Below are 20,598 nucleotides of genomic sequence, written 5' to 3'. Positions count from 1 at the left end.
GAGTGAGAAACTTTTGAGCTCCATAGCTCAGCAACACTTTACACTAGGGCACACTATTCAGTTGAAAGAAATCATAAAACATTGGGGATTACCTGACTAAGCTGGTATTTTGATAGACTCTTGTTTTTTACATAGTTGCAGTTTCAATTTTGTTCTTATTGTATTCAATTGTGTGTATTTCAGTTCTGAACAATTCTTTTCAAAGCTGGAACTGAAGAGGTCTCTTTAGTTCGAATTTCTTATATGACTGCATATATAGGTATTTTCAGAGAAATGCAAATGTAACTATTTTTGTGTGGTTTTTATTGTTGTTCTCAATGAGAAAATGCTGAATTGCACCTTATGTGTCACAGTCACAACCTGCATCAGTTGGAGGAGTTGAGTTGGAGTTGAATTTGATGTCTAGTTCTCAAGTTATAGTAGGATTTTGTTAAGAGATGGGACTGGACACTATCATAGTGAAGAAAGAGCTGAGCCAAATCTTTCTTTCACTAACCTAGAAACCAGTGGAGTGATTATTTTTATATTTATATATCCCTTCTGGCCTGGGAACACCTCTGGATTTCCCAACTGAAGCTGTAGAGTGTCACTAACTGTGCTTTGCAATATCTGGATTTTCCTCCTGCACCTGCTGCCTCCTGCAATCTTAGATATTGGACGATGAATTTACATTTTGCTCTTCGAGATTCTGAAAGTCTTTCCAAGACTGGAAAGATTGTGGGAAGAAATTGCTCGTGTGTTAAACAAAGACAGATGAAATAAGACTTTCAACTATTTGAGTTGTCTGACCTGTTTCAGGAAGAGGCCATGGCAAAATATTTATAATTAGAAGCCTAAAGAAGATTTCTTTGGGGTAAATGTTGAAAATATTAATTAAATGAAATGTTGATGGTGGTTTGCTGATTGTCCATTGTTCTTTTTTCTCCTAACAGTAATGAAACCGTGGATCCTCTCATACCTCCACTTCACATCTAAAAACATGGAGGAAATTCCACTTTCCCTGAGAACCAGAGAAGAATATTGGATCAGACCTTACACCAGAAATAATGCTCTGAAGATTAAAAAAGCATAAAAGTCAGAAAAGGATTCCTCTGTATGATCACTGCCTTGCAGCGTCTGGACAATTTCTTACTCTTAAGACTGTTAACGCCAACGACTGTTATCCTTCTATCTCCTTGTTCCCTTTAAAAGCATATTTTTTATAAGAAATATCTATATGTATATATCTCAACACATATTGTGGATAAAAGTGGATTCCAGAAATTCAGCTAGAAGATTTCCATCCCATTGAATCCCTGTTGGACATTTTCTTGGATTAACTCTTTGCAGCTATGGATCTTGTAGGCTTTTCTATCACACTGCAGTTATTCCTCAGCTCTTGTTTGGGATTGGAATTTTTAGGTACTCCAGGCCAGTGGGCACGCTACCTCCGCTGGGACGCCAGCACCCGCGGTGACCTCAGCTTTCAGTTCAAGACAGAGGCCTCAGAGTCACTGCTGCTGTACTTCGATGATGGAGGATACTGTGACTTTCTGCAGCTGGGGGTGGTGGAGGGTCGACTACAGCTGCGCTTCAGCATTGACTGCGCTGAGACCACGGTTGTTTCCGACAGGCGGGTGGACGACGGCAGCTGGCATGCCGCCACGCTGAGCAGGTATAACCTGCGCACAGTACTGGTGCTGGACGGCCAGGCCAAAGCCGATGAGGTGAAACCTCAGCGTCAGTTCATGAAAATAGTCAGCGACCTGTTCCTGGGTGGAGTACCTCAGGATATCCGCAACGGTGCACTTACACTGCCTACGGTGCGAACCATGCAACCCTTCAGGGGAACAATTACAGACCTCAAGTTTGGCAGCTCACAGCCCCTGTTCCTGGGAAGCCTTAAGGTGCCCCTGGAGTCAGAAGGTTGGTGCACTGTCAACCCATGTGAGAATGGTGGAACATGCATGGTGATAGACGGAGAACCGGTCTGCGACTGCTCCCAGACGAAATACAAGGGCCGCTTCTGTAATGAAGGTAAGAGAAGATTCCAGTTTTTTCCCTTCTTTTTTTGCTGTATCATCTCATAGCTCCAGTTGTGAAACACACTCCCCTTCGATTCATCTTTGCCAATTGATTAATCAGACCTTAAAACTGATTTTAGTAAACATAATAAGCTATAAATAATTAGCAAACCTTTTTTTTCTTAAATAAAACATTAACTTTTTGAGTATTCTGAGTTATTGATTTTACCCTCAGGTTTGTCCATGTTTCTTGTTATACTATAAAAAAGAGGCCTTTTATCTCAAAATCTTTGCACCAGTACTCAATGGATTTAAAAAGTGTTGTAAGAATAAACCAATATAAAACTGGTAAAACGGTAAAATTATGGAAGTGGCATTGAGTCTGCAGTTCTCATAAGTAAGGAATTTGCACTGTTCTGGTGGTGACACCCAGGGGTGAAAAAAGTAAGATAAACAGTGATAATTTGTTGCTTTCTGTTCTGAAGAACCAAAGACACCTATTTTAATTATAGCTTTATATAAAAGTTCCTTATATCAGTTCAAAGGTGTAGGCTTGTTGGCACACAAGTCTTTAAAGTTTCAATTTTTTCAATCACTAGGGTTTTTTTTTTCTGTGTAGACTGTTTCTGCTCTTCCACACAGTATCATTGTATCAGCTGTGCTGTAAAATCAGAAAGCTAATCAAAGCACAGTTAACCAAGGAGGGCCAGGTTAATGGCATCGGTCCTGCAGGCAGTGATAAGGCCGCCTCTGGAGAGAATGAAACCCCCTGAGCCGTTTTTCTTCACCCAATCACGAGATGGCAGGTGTTTTTATATCACATCCCTTTGTGTAGAGATTTCTGCGTGTTTCACTTGCTCTGCACTGCAGCTGGCAAGCTAAAATTGATTTCTATTAAAAGCAAAGCCTTTTACTCATTTCCCCTCCCTGCTGGCCAAATATCAGAGACTTCCATCTGCCTTACTTAGAAACTCCCTGTCGCTGGATTAGTCAGGTGCTGAGAATATTCAGTAAAATTGTAATCAGGCATCACATTAAACAGATTCAGGCATCATTTTTTAATCCGCTGTAAAAATAATACTTCAACTATGGACTTAATTATTCACAATCAATACACATTCTTCAAGTTTCCAAATCCAGCTGCTGAGGAGACGCAATAATCTAAAGCCTTATAAGATAATCAATACTACTTAAATGGGAAAGTTTCTCTATAATTAATTCAGATCAGATGTGATTTGTTTGAATATATTTGTTCTGCTGTTTTTTCCTTCTTTGTCTCTCATTGAGAAGTCTTTCTTTTAATGTAAATAAGAAATCTAAACCCATTTGGGTGGTTTCCAAATCCTCAACATTTAGAGAAATTGCTAGCAAATCTGGAATTAAAAAAATTGTAATATTCTTTTAATCCATCATGTTGGGGTTTTTCCTGTTACATTTGTCAACTGATTAAATGTGTAGCAGTTTACTGTCCCAGTGGGGAAACGTGTTTGTGAAGTATTCTTAATTTGATGTATTTTAATGTGTATAACATAAGGAGAGGCATATTTTCACATTGATCAACACTAAGTTGACAGAAGTCTCAAGCAAAAAAAAATAATCATGCCCAGTGTTTTGATTCTAGTGTATCAAAATCTCAGAAAAAATATCTTTCCTCACTAGCTTTTAAATTGATTTCAACTGAACCACATGCCCACAAAACTTACATACTCACTTATGTGAGGCAACAATGTAAAACATTGTGAAAAATTAATGTACACCCCTTGATCTGGTTGCTCCATCTTACTTCTTATCTGATAGCTTTGTGAAGGTCTCGTCACAACATTTCCGTCATGTACTTTGTCAAGGCCATGGTAACATTGTGATGTCTATTCCAGCCAATCTGTTTTGGATGATTGTTTGATGACTTAATTTGAGCCAAGCTTTACTGGTTGGGCAGTTCACACCTGATTTGACTTTGGAATACTTTGTTATTTAGAGCAGTTTGTGCTTTACTCTGACTGCCCAGCTCCTGTGGTTGCAAACACGCCCAAGTCATGAGCTCTCCATTACCTTTTATGATGGTTGGTATGAGGCATTTGTGCTTATGTGCTGTTTGGTTTTCTCCACACATGTTGCTGTGCTTTAAGGCCAGACGTATCTAATTTGGTATCTGTTCAAAGGGCATTATTCCAGAAGCCTTCATTTAGATGCAACGTTACAAGCTGTGCTGCCACATGATTTTTTTTTAGAGATTATAGGCTTTCTCTTATGAACTGTCAAAAAATAAATAAAAAAAACCCATACCCATTCATTCCTTAATTGTTCTGTAATGAACTCTAACATTTAGCATGGTAACAGGGTCTGAGTTCGAGTTCATGGAGATTACCTGTGCATAGACACCGGGTTGACTTTACTGTAACGTCAAATTAGTTACTGGATGCTGTTGGGTTGTTCTGCATTTATAGAAATCTTTAGATTGTTGAAAGATGAAATCAACCCACCATTAAGGATGGCTGAGTTAACTTCCTCTTATGCTCCAGAACAGCAAACTGTTACAATTGATAGTTTTATATTTTACTATTGAAAATATTGGGCATTTTGATTGTCTTTTTTTCTCAAATATCTTGAAAGAAGGACTATTTTTTAAATAATTTAAATCTTATTATATTTTATTATTTAACTTTTTAAAATACACATTAATACTTGTTTGATAATGTAAATTTTTCTCTGACTCCATGTCTGGAAGTCTCAGAACTCCAGAAAACAACAAAAGAACAAGAACAATACAACACAGCCTGTTTATTATATAAATCTGAACATTTAAATGCATAACCTTCATAGCCTCGTGTGGAACAGCATCTGGTTTCACCTGACATTTGATAAGCGTAGTATGACGGCTCATTATGGCAGAGTAAAAGGGCTCCTTCACTCTGAAATGCAGTGGGAGGGCAGTACATGCAAATGCAAGAAGTGTGATTAAAATCTTCAGGTGCTTCACCAGTTGGTTTCCAGAGCTGACCAAATGTTATTAATGAAAATTTAATTGAATAAAAAATAAGATTTTATTTTTGTTATTTCCATTTAGCTACATGGCATTTCCATTTTCACCTATGATTGTCTTTTATTTTCTTTTTCCCTACAGAATACAATACTCTGCACATCTTTTACTGTAGGATCTTCCCTCCTACGTCTATTGCTCCACATCTTTTCTCTCAGTAGTTTGTCCCTCTAAACAACTCCCTTCTTTCCACTGCCTTGGAACATGATGCATGACTCAGCACCGCTTCAGAGTGGCTGCACCATTGACCCTCGTACAATAATGGCCTGCTTTTCCCTACCTTGATTTACAGTCTCCATGTTGGAACCTGTTCCTGCTCCAGATTTATGTCTGGCTCTCCCTCGTTCCGTCGTCTGACTGCCTGGCTGCCTCCTGCGAGGTGGTGATAGGTGACAAGAAGCAGGGAACCTAAGCAGCCCTGAGAGAATTTAGATTAGTTATTGTTAAGGGATAAATAACAGCTTTAATGAGGCTGACTGAGCTAGATTGGCGGGGTGCCTGTTGTTCAGGTAATGTGGGATAACTGATCTTCAGCAAAACACACTTTTACAAGTGTTAAAAATATATTTTCCTACTTGAAACATGAGAAATACCCAGAGACTGAAGATTATGTGGCTGCACAGTTAGGAATGAGGGTTTTTTTCAGGTAGTTTCCAGTAAACGTTTATTATAGCATGCGGCAAAGCAGCAAATCAGTCTCTGAAATGTTGAAGATATCATTCCTGCTGCCTACCATTCCAGAGACTTGGTTGAATGTTCAGGCCTCAGTTCAACTTTTTTGAAAAGAAGTAACAAATCTGGGAGGGTTACTTCCCAAATTTGGATCCTGAGGTATCCAAATTTCTATATTTGGATACATCAGAATGTTTGGATGTATCCCAGATAACAATTTTGATTGTAACATCCAAATTGATACATTAAAGTAGTTGAAATTGTCACAGTGCTATGTTGACGACAACATGTGATATAGTAGACAGTGTGGAAGTGCTCTTTTATAACTAGTCGTGCTGCTGTTACTGACTTACTTCAGGAAGGATTCCTTTACCTAGGCACATCATAGAGCAGTAGTCAAGAGATTTAAAGGTTCCAGCTCTTAAAGGAAAAAACTTCCATCTTGTTACTACCTTTCCTTTTTGACTGAATTCCAGCAAGTACAAAGAAGCTGAGAACATCATAAAAGTGTGATGACCTTGCAGCTGGCATCCATTCATAACACAAATTCCACTCAGGGCAACTATAGAGATGGCAAAGACTCCAGCTCGAATTAGTCTACAAAGTGGGGATTTATAGTGGGTGTTTCATTTACTGAAAAAGGAGGGAGTGAATATAGATAAATGGAGTAGTGTGGAGATGTAACAAACTGATACACTATGCAAAATGCTAACATTCTGGCAGCTCTCATTTTGACGAAATGTAGACATAATGTTTTACCCTTTTCTGACCAGCATTGTTATTCTGATGCCCACAAACATAAACCCTCCCTTTGCTCATCACATCTTTAACCAGAATAGAATGTTACAGATAGATGCATTCATTGTGCAGGTCTCACTTTTCCTCATGTAATCTATCTCTGCTCACAACTATTTTAGACCAAAATAGTCTTTGCAATTTATTACTACTCATAAAGAGTATGGAGAACGAGACAAAATGCATCTCAAGTTAGATAATCCCTCCTTGGTTTTGCACAATGGTTCTACAGCAAATTTTCAATATAAAGGATGCAAGCAAGAGCAGTCTCTTCATGCTTTTAATATTTTATTTTTACAAGATGTTAGACGCCCTTTATAGAGTATTTATGTCTGTTTTTTGCACACATATACAGCAAGTAGTCGGAAGGTCTTATGAAAAACTAAGAATTTAAAGAATGTACTACGCTTTGGGTAAACTGTCATTGTTTAAGGTCTCCATTTAAACTTGTTCTAATTGTTTTGAAAAGTGGAAAACTTGCAGCAATTTCAATAATGAAGATATGCAAAAATGCTTCCTGTTCGTCTTTGTAGCAGTTGAAAAATATATAAATCCAAAACTTTCTGTTAATAATTTGAGTTATGAGGGTTAGATTATTCTGCCATTTTCTATGCCAGTCTTCGAATGAGTGATTGTTTAAAATCAAAATAGATCTGACAGATACAAGGACAAGTGCATAAGTTATTGAGTCTGATCTATCTGAAAATAGCAAGTAAATAAATCTGAAAGTTTATTTAGTTCAGCTAATTACAGTAAAAAAAATTACAGTAAACGTTTTAAGAACTAAAGTGAACATCTTAAGACAAGTCAGAGTTTTCTGTCAATATAAACAAGAGAGTTATGTGTAGTATGTATTTGAACAAAACTGTGATAAAAAAAATATGCACTACTAAAAGTTTGCTATTATCACTTTTGTTTAATAACAGAACCTGCATCAATATGCCCACACCGTATTGCCCAACACTTTAAAGATGATTATTGGGGTTGATTTGAGTAGAAGATTACCTCTTTTAGTTCAGATACTTTTCCCTTGCTAATGGACGGTCTCATGTTAAAAATATATATTTCTCGTTTACTATAAGGCATAGGTAGTAAAATGTTGAGTTTAGGGAAATCAAAGTCATGGAAAAGGAATACTGTACACAGACCAGAGATGGCAGGGTTAGCAGAAAGCACTGCAGGATGATGAGAAGCAGTAGACCACAACAAATGAAGTCCTGTTGTCACAACAGACCGACCATGGATGACCTGGGCAGATTTAGAAGACTGGAGGTCTGTCTTATGTGATGATGGGAGTACTGACTCATTTTTATACAACAGATGATACAAGTCAGCACAAACATGGTGGGCAGTGTAAGTCATGTCACCTCAAAAGACCTCTGCATCAAGGTGGAGCATGAGTGTTTGTAGAATATTACTGTTTGAAATAACTATATAAAGTTTAGGTAAGAAATATTTAACTTCAGGAAGCCTTGTGTGATGGTAACAAGGAAATAGCCCATCAGATTAATCTGCTTTAAAGGTCTAATTTTGAGCAGAATTTTGTCACTACTGAATTGCTACTTTAGACTGTTGGTTGAAAGATTGAGACCAAAATATAAAGGTGAAACATATTTAGTTTCAAAACTACCATTGGTCTTAATTGCGTGTTTATCTTAGTCATTCCTCTCTTTTTCAGATGTGTTTGGTCTTCCAGACATGAGCTGCTGTTCAAATTTAAATTTAGAAAAATTCTCCTCAATAACATTTTTAAAATAGTAAATGGCCTGTACTAGTATAGCGCGTTATCATGTTCAGAGGGCCCCAAGGCCCTTCTCACTATATTCAGTCATTCACCCATTTGTGGACACATTCACATGCTAATGGTGGCAAGCTACTGGATAGTTCTCACAGATGCCCAGGGACAGTTTGACCGAGGTGAGGCTGCCATGGACAGGGCCCTCTGACCACCACCAGCAGGCAAAGCTCATGAAGTGTCTTCCTTGCAGAGGTGGATGGAGTGGGGATTGAACCAGAAACCCACTGATTGCCATTGACAGCTCAGACTGATACATCCCATGTGTGCTAGTCTGGCACATTAGCTAAAGCAGGGGTAGTTAATGTGCGGCTCTAAATTTGCATACGACTTCTCTGTTTCTCATGTGTGGCTCATGGTGTCTTTATTGGTCTGTTAAGGTTCTCATTTTAACAGTAGTTTGTGGAGGATTTTATTTTGAAAAATAATCAATTTCTCCCCAGCAAAGACGCTTTACACACGCCTGCAGTTCAATTATATCTTTTGCAGTTACTCCAACTGAACGACTAGCACAGCTAAACATAATATTCTGTTGCCTCATGACACAAGTCAGACAAAATGAGATATCAATACGACTGCCATTATCTTTTCTTGTTTTTAGCAGCCATTCGGAATTACCTTTGTAGATTATGGTTGGAGTAGCTATTTGTTATGGTGGGTTGTTGTAGGTGACCAGGAAAACCTGGAGAGTTTGCAGTATGTTGAATTAATTCTTTTGCAAAACAACAAAAACTGGGTGAAGTAATGTGAATGTGGGGGATCCAAACAAATATTTTTCAAATGTGATAGGGAGACGTTCCCTTCATATGTAATTATTACAACGGTCACACATGGTTTGCAGCCATGCCATCAAGTGACGGATTGAAGAGAGTACTCTGACATAGTCAAAACTTGCAATATTGTTTTATCATATAAATCTACTTCAAACTTACTTCTCCAGAACTTTCTTCATGAACAGTTTGTTCTCTTTCTTGGTCTTCACAATACTGTTAGTTCACTAATTTTCTTTAACCATCCCCCTGATAAAGAGCGGTGTTCACAGTATGTCTTCTTTAAATCAGCGTTAATCGACCGTACACCACTCTGATCAGCAAGATGTTTCTGTGGCCAGTTAAACACAATAACTGCTATCAGATTGCTGACTGTTTAAGTTGAAGGTAAAACACTTACAGTGTTCACCGTCTCAACTGTCCTCTGAAACTGTCCAGTTTCACACCCATTGACACCAGATGGCTTCAGCAGGCCTTCCTTGCTGTTCCTCCAGCTGTCCATATGTTCATATCAACATGAAACATAGCTGCTGGTGAAATCTGAGATCCTGAAGCTTCGGGATGATGATGAGCATTCACAGTAATTGGTATATTTATCTGCAGATGTCATTGTTAATAATCTGGCAGTGGTGAAATACCTCTTGAATAATTACGCTTTCCCAGTTTCTGAATTCCATCATGAATCATCCTTTAGGTAATCCACTCTGAGCTCTAATCCACAGATATCCTCACCTCACCATTTGGGTGTAGAGGTAAAAGAAAATCAAGCACATTCACTTGGATTATATGTCCACTGATGAATAAATAAGTTTGTCTAAGACGCAGTGAGATGATCTGCGTGAAATTAATCAGGAGGCATTTCTCTGTGTGCAGCTGGAGGCACGAGTTAGAAATACCTGCAACTATTTGACTGCTCTCTGGGCTGTTACCTTCATTAAATATTTATGGCTTCACTATCTTTATCTCACTTGCTGTCTCACCAAAATCTGATGCTACAAAGCGGCACAATGCAGGGGGAGGAAATTGTCGGAGGAAGTAGGTCAAGATGGAGAAGAAAATGACAGAATAGCAAAGAGAGGGGACTGACTGAATCCAGCTGTTCAGCACACAGACACAATCCATCTGAGTGCTGGGTCATAACGAAAGACCCTGTTACAGAGAAAATTATAAGATTTACATTACATAAATTTAAATCTTGGATTGCCAGAAAAATCATGAGATAATAAGAGCACTGTGATCTAAGAGTTAAAAAGCTTACATTTTATGTTATATGGACTATTTTCCAAAGTTTAATTTCTTGTGGTGTAATCTGTGCAATATCTCTTACATACACTCGTAAATTGTGACTGTTTAGTGATTACCGGTAATAAATTCACGACCATGCTGTTATCTCTACTTTGGCAACTTAGAGTAACAGCAGGGAGTTCTTTCATTAACCTCAGCAAGGATTTCAAGCCAGAATGAAGTTTTGTACAATTTACTCAGATTGTCTTCTGAAAGTTTGGGAAGTATCCATAGTTGGTCCATAAATAAAATTTTGATTTAAAAGACTAGCATCACTCAGTAAAACATGATATTGTGCTCATGTGGTCAGTAAATATGGTCCTGATGTTAATCAGGGCCTTTTGTTTTACCTGAAACACAAAGCTTTGCATGCATGGGGTTCATTCGGTACAATGAAGTAAAATGTGAGATGAGCTGGAATGTTTTCAGGTTTTTCATTTGAACAAAGAGACAATGTCCAAAAAGCAATCCCAGTATTATTCTGTTTATTATCTTGGCTCTTTATGTAACATTTGTCTGTGGTGTTCAAAAATGTAAATGTCAAACACAGATAAAATTAAAATACAAATAAAAAAAGTAGTTTTCTCATCACAAATGTCTTTTCCCCAAAGTAACTGGACCTCTTCCATGTTGGAGCTGCTCAGTTGAAACTGAATTAATATCTAATGCATACCAAATCAACCACCATCTGCTTGTGTTCACATATTAACACCATAACATGCCCAATTAGTCCATGCTCTGAACATTTAATGCATCTCAAGTCGATTACTGTTCATTTTATTCTGCAGCTACTTTGCTTTTCAGGAGCTCAATACAATTGAAACTCCTCTGTAACCAAAGTTAAACTCAATTTGGTGATGAAAATGGTCTACTCAGTGTGATGTGAAGCCATCTTTGGGCTTAAATAACATAAATCATGCACCCGAAGCTCAATGTTTGATATAACATTTTTAATCCTAATATTGAATACTCTTGAGTTCAAAAACAGAAAATTCAACAGCATCTGAATTTTGCATGGCTTTTTATCAAACTTTTGTTCTGGGAACATTTCCTTTATATTGAATGCATAATTTCTTTTGCTGAGTAATCTGGCAGCAGTGGGTCATCTTCCTTTTCTTCTATCCAAATGTCATAAATCAAATGTTGCTTCTTTATCGCTTTACTGTTGAGAAGCTGGACTGTGTAGCAGATGCAAATGATTGTGCAAACTGCCAACCACTTGCATTGATTGTAAAGTGTTTTAAAAGTTGCATGACATTCATCATGCAAGTACAAAGTGTGTTTCTAATGCTGGTTTCTTTGCTTCTTTTCTCTGTCTTCTTTCATTACAGGGGTCAGGAAGACCATACCAGGTGAGTTGAAATGGGATCTGAAACGACCAATCAGGAAGAATACATTGTGCAGTTGCAAATATTTAAACAAAGATATTTGGCTTATGGGTTCACAACTACATCACAGTCTTAAAATGGGAAATGTGACTGCAGAGGCATTTAGTTTTCATATGAAGTCAGTTCATTCCTTTGAAATTTCAAAAGATCAAGTTTTTAAATGTTTTTGTCATTAAAAAGTGCATCATCAAACAGCAACTTCTGGCCCAAAATAGGCATCTATTGTTTAAATCACTTACATTTAAAGCTTTTTGTAGAAATATTTTCTAAAAATGTTCCAAAGCCTTTCTTGGAAAATAAAAAAAATAATTGAAGACCAGTCCCAGTTCTGTTGTTCAGTGCTACCATGTTATTACTGGGGAAAAACTATGCTGCTTCTTTATTCTATAGTTTTTGATCCCAAAATTATGTTTAATGTGTGCAGTTGAAATCAAAAGTTTCCACCCACCACCATGATCTTGAATGCCATAATTTTTATGATTTGAGCCATTATTTTCCAGAGTTTTATGCAATATAAAGTTGCTACAAATCTGGAAAAAACAAAACAAAACAACAAAACAAATAAGAACAAAAGACAGAATTGTATTGATGATTCTAGAAGGCTTTGCCATTGTCACTGTTGTTTCAAACTAAGAAACATACCTTTTACCCTGAAGACAAACAAATACAGGTCTAGATAATAATCATCATCTATATTTTAGAAACAGCTGTAGCTGTATGATGATATTTTAGTTATTTATTATTTCAAAGACAATAACAATGTTCAAAACTTGTTTTTGTTCCCAAAACTAAAATCCTACAGTTATGTGAGGTACCAAGTGGTTTACCAGGTCAGTTCTGGTTCTGATTTTCCAGTTGAAGTATTCTTTAAAAGTGTGAATTTTTCTCAGGAAGCCTCCTGCTCAGACACAGGAAGCTTTGGAAAGTGATTGTGTTCGGATGTTATGCTTTTCCTTCTGAAAGCATGTTTCATCCCAATACTACAGAGTATTGAATCAGAGTGCTCTCTGTCTCTCTTTCATTTCCTTTTCTTTTCCTCTCAAGGCCTCGCACACATGATGGCAGAACAAGGTACGCCTTCTTTACTTCTTCTCCATAAAATATTCTTTGTTTTGATTTTGGTGTGGAACTGCATGTTTTGGTGCGGTGAGTGCTGTCTATGGAAGTGCATGCTTCTGTACACAGAGACAATAAGTTCAGAAGGTGAGTCACTTGTAGACAAATCTGAGAACTTTCGGGTAGAACATGACTTTATTTGTAAATCGTAGGCATCTAACAAGTGGGGAGGAAAATTCTCCCTCAGCAGGATACATTTGAAAAATTTGTAAAAATGCTCACTTTTTTCATATTAAAAATAAGTGGTAGGTTCCAGACTAGCTCACCTTTAATCTAGCTCAGTTATCGTCATGGTCTTGTCGGCTTTCAATAAACCAATAAACCAGTTTGCTCTAGAAATGCTTTGTCGGGCCCCCAATTTCTTACGGCTTGACCAAGCCGAACAAAGATGTTGAGGTCTGCCTATGTGGGTGTATGTCAAGTTCAAAAGTAGCAAAGAAAGCCTTGAGTCTTGGCCCAGTTGGCTGCTGACTCAATGGAAGATCCCCAAAAGTGTTAGTTTCATTATATCAATGAGGGACATTTAGAAGCTTCCCTGGAAGTCTCTAAATGTCAGTTAGCTGGGTGACTTAAGTTTCCTCTAAGAATCAAATGTCTAATTGAAAATAGCTCAACTGAAAACTGAAATGAAAATGGAAATTGATCTACTTTTAACCAATAGAGCGTTCATAGACATTTTAATTCCAGCTCGTAATAAAACAAAAATGCAGGAATATATGCAAATGTTTTTATTTATTTATTTTTTAAAGTTGACTAACGATGGATGGTAAATGTCCTTTAATTGCAGAACAGAATACTTGCATGAGTTGATCCTGTCCTATCCACGTTGAACAGAACTTTATTTTTCAAATGTTTTCATTCAAGCTGTAATAGCTTGTTCCAGGATTCCTTATGGCCTGCTGTGTTTGCATGTTTTAAATGTTTGAGAGGTGCTCTGTTCTGATTAACCCTCATGAACTTACACCCTGTCCTCTTCTTCCTCCCTGCCTGGCCTGTCTCGGCTGTGGACTGTCTGTTCCTCCCCCTCCTCCTCCTCCTGCTGCTGCTGCTGCTCTTCTAGCTAAAAGCAAAGGTACAGCCTTTTCAAAATCTTTCCTTTTCCACCAGTATGAAAAGCGGCGATTGCTCTGTGAGTGTTTGAGTGGAACGTGTTAGATGTTTTAATGTGTTTACTTGTCTGTGTTCTATAATGCTTTCTCACTGAGGGTGCTTGTATTAAGTGAGTAATTAAGCCACCAGCAAATGAAAGGGGGAGAAAAGAGACTTGCTTTGTGTGTTCTGTGTGTGTTTGAGTGTGTTTCATGATTTGTTTAAAGGCTTTAAGTGTGTGCAGGAAGGCCGCACAGCTGATCAGTTTTCAGAAAAACCCTCTCCAGCTTTGCTTTCTGCAAACCAAAGTGTCCACTCAGCAGCTGTGTTCTGCAGGATTTATGAGATGCTCACGGTTTTTTTTTCCATCAGAAACTTATCTGACAGAATATCCTGCTTACTTGAGGCATTTCTATGACTAGACATGCATTTCTATGTTTTTATGACATGATGTAAACAGCAGCAGTAAAAACTACAAAAGAGATAAGTTAGTTAATTAGTAATTTTTCAGGAAATAATTGGAGGTTTTAGGCTGGATATTGATTCCCATCATCGCATGGTTTTAAGGCTTGGAGCCTTAAAAATGGAATATCCACCCTTCTCAAACCACATATAAACTTGTTTTTATTCACATCTCACTTCAGTAAATACATAGTACCGGTAGTCTGCAGTAATGCTTTAGTGTGATTACATGAATTCAAGAAATGGATAATGGCTTGAAGAATTGTCGTTAGATGATTGGCTTGTTATCATGTTTCCATGTCTTATCTAGTGATATTAAAATGCAATCCTTTGTCTTTTTTACATGAAAATCATTATATTGAATAACGTGGAAAATGCAGACTTTGTTTTAGAAAGGATAAAGGCTGGTGGCTTGTGTTTGTAACACATTTAGACCTGTTTCCTGTTGGCGTATGATTAGTTGTGCACCCAAAATGGCTTCCCCCGTACATAAGCCCGGTGCTTGCTTCTGAAGATTTCTGCTCCCAGAGATTTCCATTCCCCTCCCTCACCTCCGCTCTTATATTTTCTTGTTGCTGTGTCTAATCCCTCAGCGAGATGGTTGCCATTATTAGGTATTGCACACACACAGGATCCCTGTTGTCGCCTGTTCGGCACACGAGAGGCTCCATTCTAGCTCTGTTTGCATGCCATCGCACTAGTGGCAGAGGAAAAATAAGATAAGAAACAGCCTTTGCTTCAGAGTGGGTCATAATTTACTGTTATGAGCTCAAACAAACTTCTCTATATTAACTTTTAGATTTCTCTTTGATTCCTTTTTTGTTTTTTGAAATGTTCATTTCCCCTTATCTGGCAGTGTTTCTCATCCCCTGCTGTGTCTTCTCTATTTTCCCTCCTCATTCCCGCCTTAACTAGCTCATCCTTTCTTTGCCTCTCTTTGACCTGCAGCAGTTTCTTTAAACAGTTGCAGTTTTGTCTCTTCTCAGTTTGATTAGCTTCTTTCTCAGTTGATTCTCACTATCTTATCGCCTCCCTCTGGTTTAAACACACTATCTACATGGGTGTTCATGGGAATCTAACAGAAACACAGTGATGTGCAGATGATTTAATAGCTAGATTTGTGCAATTTTTCTTGAAATCTATACAGCATGTTTATCATCAAACTAAGGACAGCTTGAAAAAGCGTCATAATCATAATAAAATTGTGAATTCAGTGCCTCACCTCGCCCCTAAAACATCTAAAACCTAAGATTTGTTTTCCAACCAGGAAAGTCCAAGGTGATTTGCTTTTGTTGCAGTTTGTGATGATCTGCAGATTAATAATGCATTTATGTCATTTAATGGCTGATAATACCCAAATACTAACAAACAAACTTAATAGGTTTTCAGAAATTGATCCACGAGGGGCACTGTGACACTCCCCGTGAAAATGCGGGAATAAGGATTTACTAAATATGGTTCTTTGCCTGAAGAAGGATTAGAGAAACCTGGAATAATGACAAACTATTAAAGTAAAAAGGATCATGTGTTTAAAACAGCGATCAAGACAGTTATCTCCCAGTAGCAGAATTCAGTGAACCTGTTTATTAAGGAGATCATGACTGGGTGGCTTACTGGGTTCAAGAATACTTGGACAGTTGGGATCTATGTGCTTGACTGAGTGCTGATAAATGAGCCAGACTGGGATCCCCTAGCACCAATTTTGAAGAGGGGGAAGAACCGAGGCGACATATTAAAATCTGCAACCACTGATAGTGGTTTAAGATCCGACATCTGAGTGGTTGGAATAGTTTCCAAAAATAAAGTTAATTTTCTATAAATTAGAACTCCTTTATTTTGTTATTCTGCTGTTGGTGCCTGTTTGCACTCAGAGTACAGTGGATGGGTGTCATGCTGTGGTGTCTTTGTGATTACAGTTCCCACATAACAGTGGATGTCTGTATGGATGAAGCCATATTTATGGAAATCTTTGAATAAAATATGGAAGACCTCTAGAAACTGAAAGACAGTCACACATGGTCATGTGACTTTGACCCATCTTGGCGAGCTGCTCTGTGGCACCACACTGTGCAGAGTGTTTGCTGGCACAGCCGGTTTGCCAAGAAACAGCAGTGAGAACAAAAACAACAGACTCAGACAAAATGGAGAACACTACGCTATGACAACAGAATCGAAAAAAAACAAAAACACTCAATAGTACTACAACAAGTACTACCCTTGAAAACTGACATATTGAGTTATATAGCCACTCAATTACCTGTTACAGAAAAATTAAGTAAAGCATATCCAAATTGTGTTTTGACCTGATCAGCACTAAGTAGAAATTTTAAATACCATTGATTATTGGGGGAACATTAAGATCCTAAGTTAGAATTTTATACATTATATGCAAAATATTTTTAGGAGGAAAATTCTAAAATTATATTTACCTAATGTGTGCCTACACCACTGATTGTACATCACAATGGGAATGGATGTCTTGCAATGCATACATCATTGTTGTAGTTACTTGAGAGAGTGTTCTCTCGCACAATTTTCAAAAAAAAAATATGTTGATGGTTTTATAGGGCCTTTGTTGATGTTTTTATTATATCAATGGTTGTTTTTTGGGGTTTTAAGTGGAATATGGTGGCAGTGTACTGTCAGAGTGGAGCTGTATGCTCCAAAGTTTTAATAACATGTCGACGAATCCAGCTTCACATGTAGTTCTCAGACCCCCCACTCCCAATTCTTTCTTTGGATCATTCTCTTATATTCTAACTCTCAACCTGCTAACCCACTGAAATACCTGAAAAATTAGGTTGATCTTTCAATGAAATAAAATCTGCTCAATTTTATGTAATAAAAGTCATCTAATTAGTGTATCAACTTGCATCAACATTTGCCCTCAAATTTGTAGCATGTGTGGGTGTTGTGTCTACATGTGTGCCAAGTGAGCAGGTAGGAGTGTGCAGCAAAAGATCATCAAGTAGTATGCTAATCAGCTAATCAGGCTTGATTGCACTATAGAGGGGTGTGTTCATGGTAACCTTGAGGAGGCTGACAATCGGGAGATAATGAGTACTGGGAATTGTCTCAAACACACTCAGATGTCAACATGGCAGGACTGACAACTCACTAGTATTAGTACATAATGTCAAATTATGCTTTTAGACTTCACCTTGGACAGATTCCACTCTGAATGATGGAATATAGACCAAGTTTGGATATGGGTGGAGTGCTTTTGATTAATCTGACAACTGTGATGCAGCGGTCGCCTTGCAATTGGAAGATTGTGGTTTCTTGAAAGTCCATTTGTGATTACATGCAACCTCTTTTTTATGTACAACACTAAATGAGTGTAAATTAACCATTGACATTACAATATTTAATTGAAAGTTACTTCAACTGAGTCAATTGAAGCAACCCAGTTGAACTGCATTACAAATGATTAAGCTGCAGTCGTGCATACACATCTGTGCTGGAAAGAAGTCAAACAAATGTGGAATTTGCTAATTCTCAAAAAAAAAAAAAAAAGATTTTGAGAAATAGAGATAACCTTTTGAGAAGCGCTTTCGGCGCTACTGCCCTAACCAATGTGTCTCCCCATGTTACAAATGCTCCTGAGTCCCCTTGAGATTAACAACAGCATAAGCACATTTTGTTGTAAAGTGTTGAAATGCCAGCGGACGGACATCACGCAGCAGCCAATCGATGCGGCAATCCTCCAGCTGTTTGGAAGTCACAACCTGCTACACTCTGAACATTTTTACTCGAGTTCTGTTTTGGTATGTGGTGATTACACCCAGTTTGAGCTGCATATGATTGCAGAGTTGCCCAGGTGGATCTGGGTGAGTGACTGAACAAAATGTGAGGTCTCCATAGGCCCATTTTTATTCACAATGAATCAGTTAAACACTGATTCATTGGCCCAGAATGATGTCAATGCTGTTTTTAAGGATAGACAAGAAATGGATTTGTGTATGCTGAAATATTTCAACTTGTCTAAATTTCAAATATATATAGCCTTTTGCACTTCTTTGTTTGAAGCCAAGCCACCATGGTCCCATGGCAGTGAACACATATACTCACTGTTGCTGTCCACACAAATAGTTTCTTCCAATGAAATAAAAACACAGATCCAGTCTGGTGAGGGCGTGTTCCGTTTCGACTGGTCATGCACATGTCTATTTTTGTAAAGTTGTTGTCTATGCCCTTTGTGGTACATCTCAGATAAGAACAGCAGTAAGGTGGCATATTTGTTATTTATAAATAATCCTCATTGAATATCACTCTAGAGTGACAGGATTTAAAATCTTGGTTTCGTGGAACTCCTTTCTGGTCATAACACTACTGTAGAGCATTAAGTCCTTAACTCTTGCTTTTCTCTTCTTTGTGTCTTAGCCTTTTCCAGTTGCTGGTTATTACAAACACTCCAGTGCTCTGCAGCATTGCTCTGCTGGCCCACAAGGTTGTGATTGTAACCTATTTGGTCAAAGATGTCAACCCCAATAGTCAAATTGCCCTGGAGCAAACATATTTCAGCAGCAGAGCGCTCCCTAGACAACATTTCAGGAAGGGGGTGGGGCGTTGATAGCAATCTTAAGGGAAAAAAAACATGCCGGTGATCTGAAAAACGATTAAATCCAGATTCCGAGCGACAACATAGCTCGCCCCCCCTGAGGGGATTGACATGGGCAGCAGCATAGGAGGGAGAGAAAGATGGAGGAGGAGGAAAAGGAGGAGAGATCATGAGGGAGCGTGCTGGTTATCTTAATTAAATGGAAGTGCATTTCATCCTCCTCCTATTGATTTGTGCCAGGGGCAGTGTGTACATTGTGTGTGTTTCAAAGGCTCCGTCTGATCTGTGGAGCTGATTTTACTGGGGTGACGACTGAAGTCGACAAACTGCTCAGAGTTTTGTTGTACTAAATAATAAAACTGAGATCTCACAAACTGCTTATGGCTGCTATATAATTTAATGAAATCACAAATACGAAACAAAAGAAAAATCCACTTGAGTGTTTGGAAAGGTGTCTGCTTTCCTGATTGCATGAATGCATCTATTTTACAGTGCTGATCCCGGCCGGGCTACACACAAACCCAAAGCATTATTCTTTTTCTCCCTTTCCGCCCCTTCTGCACTGCTTCCATTTATTTTGATTCCTGAAAGTTAATGCTAACAGTTCTGTCAAGCGACTGTGCTGCAGGCAACACTGCTTAAATACATCTTTTGCTATTTTAGTGACCTGCTTTCTGGCATGGGTTCTTTTTTCCCCATTACTGGGAATGACATTTCATTTAGACCACATCATTCATCTTTTCCAAGTCAACATTCTGCTTCTCATTTTTATTTTCATCTTTGATATATCTCTTGTATTCACTTGACTTGTTTTACTGTTTTTCTTTGGCCGTGTTTCGTTCCTGTTTTTTACTCTGATTTACCTCCTTGGGTCCACTTTGAGAAAAAAGTGTCCTTCATTTTTTGTAATATATTTTAGGTAATATACAACTTTATTTAGTATTTTGCACCATGACAATAAAGAGTTTTTACAGGAACATTGTGATGAAGTGTATTACTGTACACCAACAATGTTTGTGTGTGTGATATTTTAACTAAAGAATCCCTGGAACCTGAGCAATTGAGAAAGTTGATTAACTTCTCTCTCTCTATTTAAAAGTGGTGGGACAAAATTATATATTATTTTTATTTTTTGTAATATTTTTTTCATGGTTCCTGTTAGTAAATCCACCCCAAAATTAATTTGCACCCTTGTTTTACAACCAAATTAGGCACCCATGTGCAGTGTTTGGGTGCTGATCTGTTTGGGTTTTAAAAGAATTACAATTTGAGCAATGTTTCTCCTGATTTCCTTTTTCTCACTTTACAAATTGCCTTGTAAATCAAAGAGGCGTTTTTAGCTGTGTTTCTGGGTAAAGACAAAGACTGGAATGTGGTGTTAATTTTAAAGAACATAAGGGCTGAACTACAATGAATCCTGATCTAACTGGTCAATGATGGGCCAGCAGATGAAGCTTGTATCTTTTGCTTTACATTGATGCAACTTTGCAATCCTAAATTGTGCTTTTCATACAAAAGAAGCTTTGTCCTTCAACCATTCCAAGCCGGACATGTATGTAGTGTTGCCATGAAGATGAACATTTAACATGCTAGCTGAAGCCAGTTTATTCTGATGAGTTTTAGATA

The 20,598-nt window shown here is 37.9% G+C and overlaps 1 protein-coding gene across 1 annotated transcript in view; it reads left to right on the top strand.

Annotated features, from left to right (window-relative positions):
- nrxn3a (neurexin 3a) overlaps positions 1-20,598 on the top strand; it is a 116,285-nt gene that overhangs the window by 12,315 nt on the left and 83,372 nt on the right. Inside the window, 3 exon segments of the mRNA XM_044143735.1 lie at positions 933-2,016; positions 11,688-11,708; positions 12,789-12,815. Coding sequence (XP_043999670.1) covers positions 1,332-2,016; positions 11,688-11,708; positions 12,789-12,815 — 733 coding nt within the window. The 5' untranslated portion in view covers positions 933-1,331.

Source organism: Gambusia affinis, linkage group LG16, assembly GCF_019740435.1.
Source record: "Gambusia affinis linkage group LG16, SWU_Gaff_1.0, whole genome shotgun sequence".
Lineage (NCBI taxonomy): Eukaryota > Metazoa > Chordata > Actinopteri > Cyprinodontiformes > Poeciliidae > Gambusia > Gambusia affinis.
The sequence above is the reverse complement of the archived record's forward strand: the minus strand, read 5'-3'. Positions and strand labels throughout refer to the sequence as shown.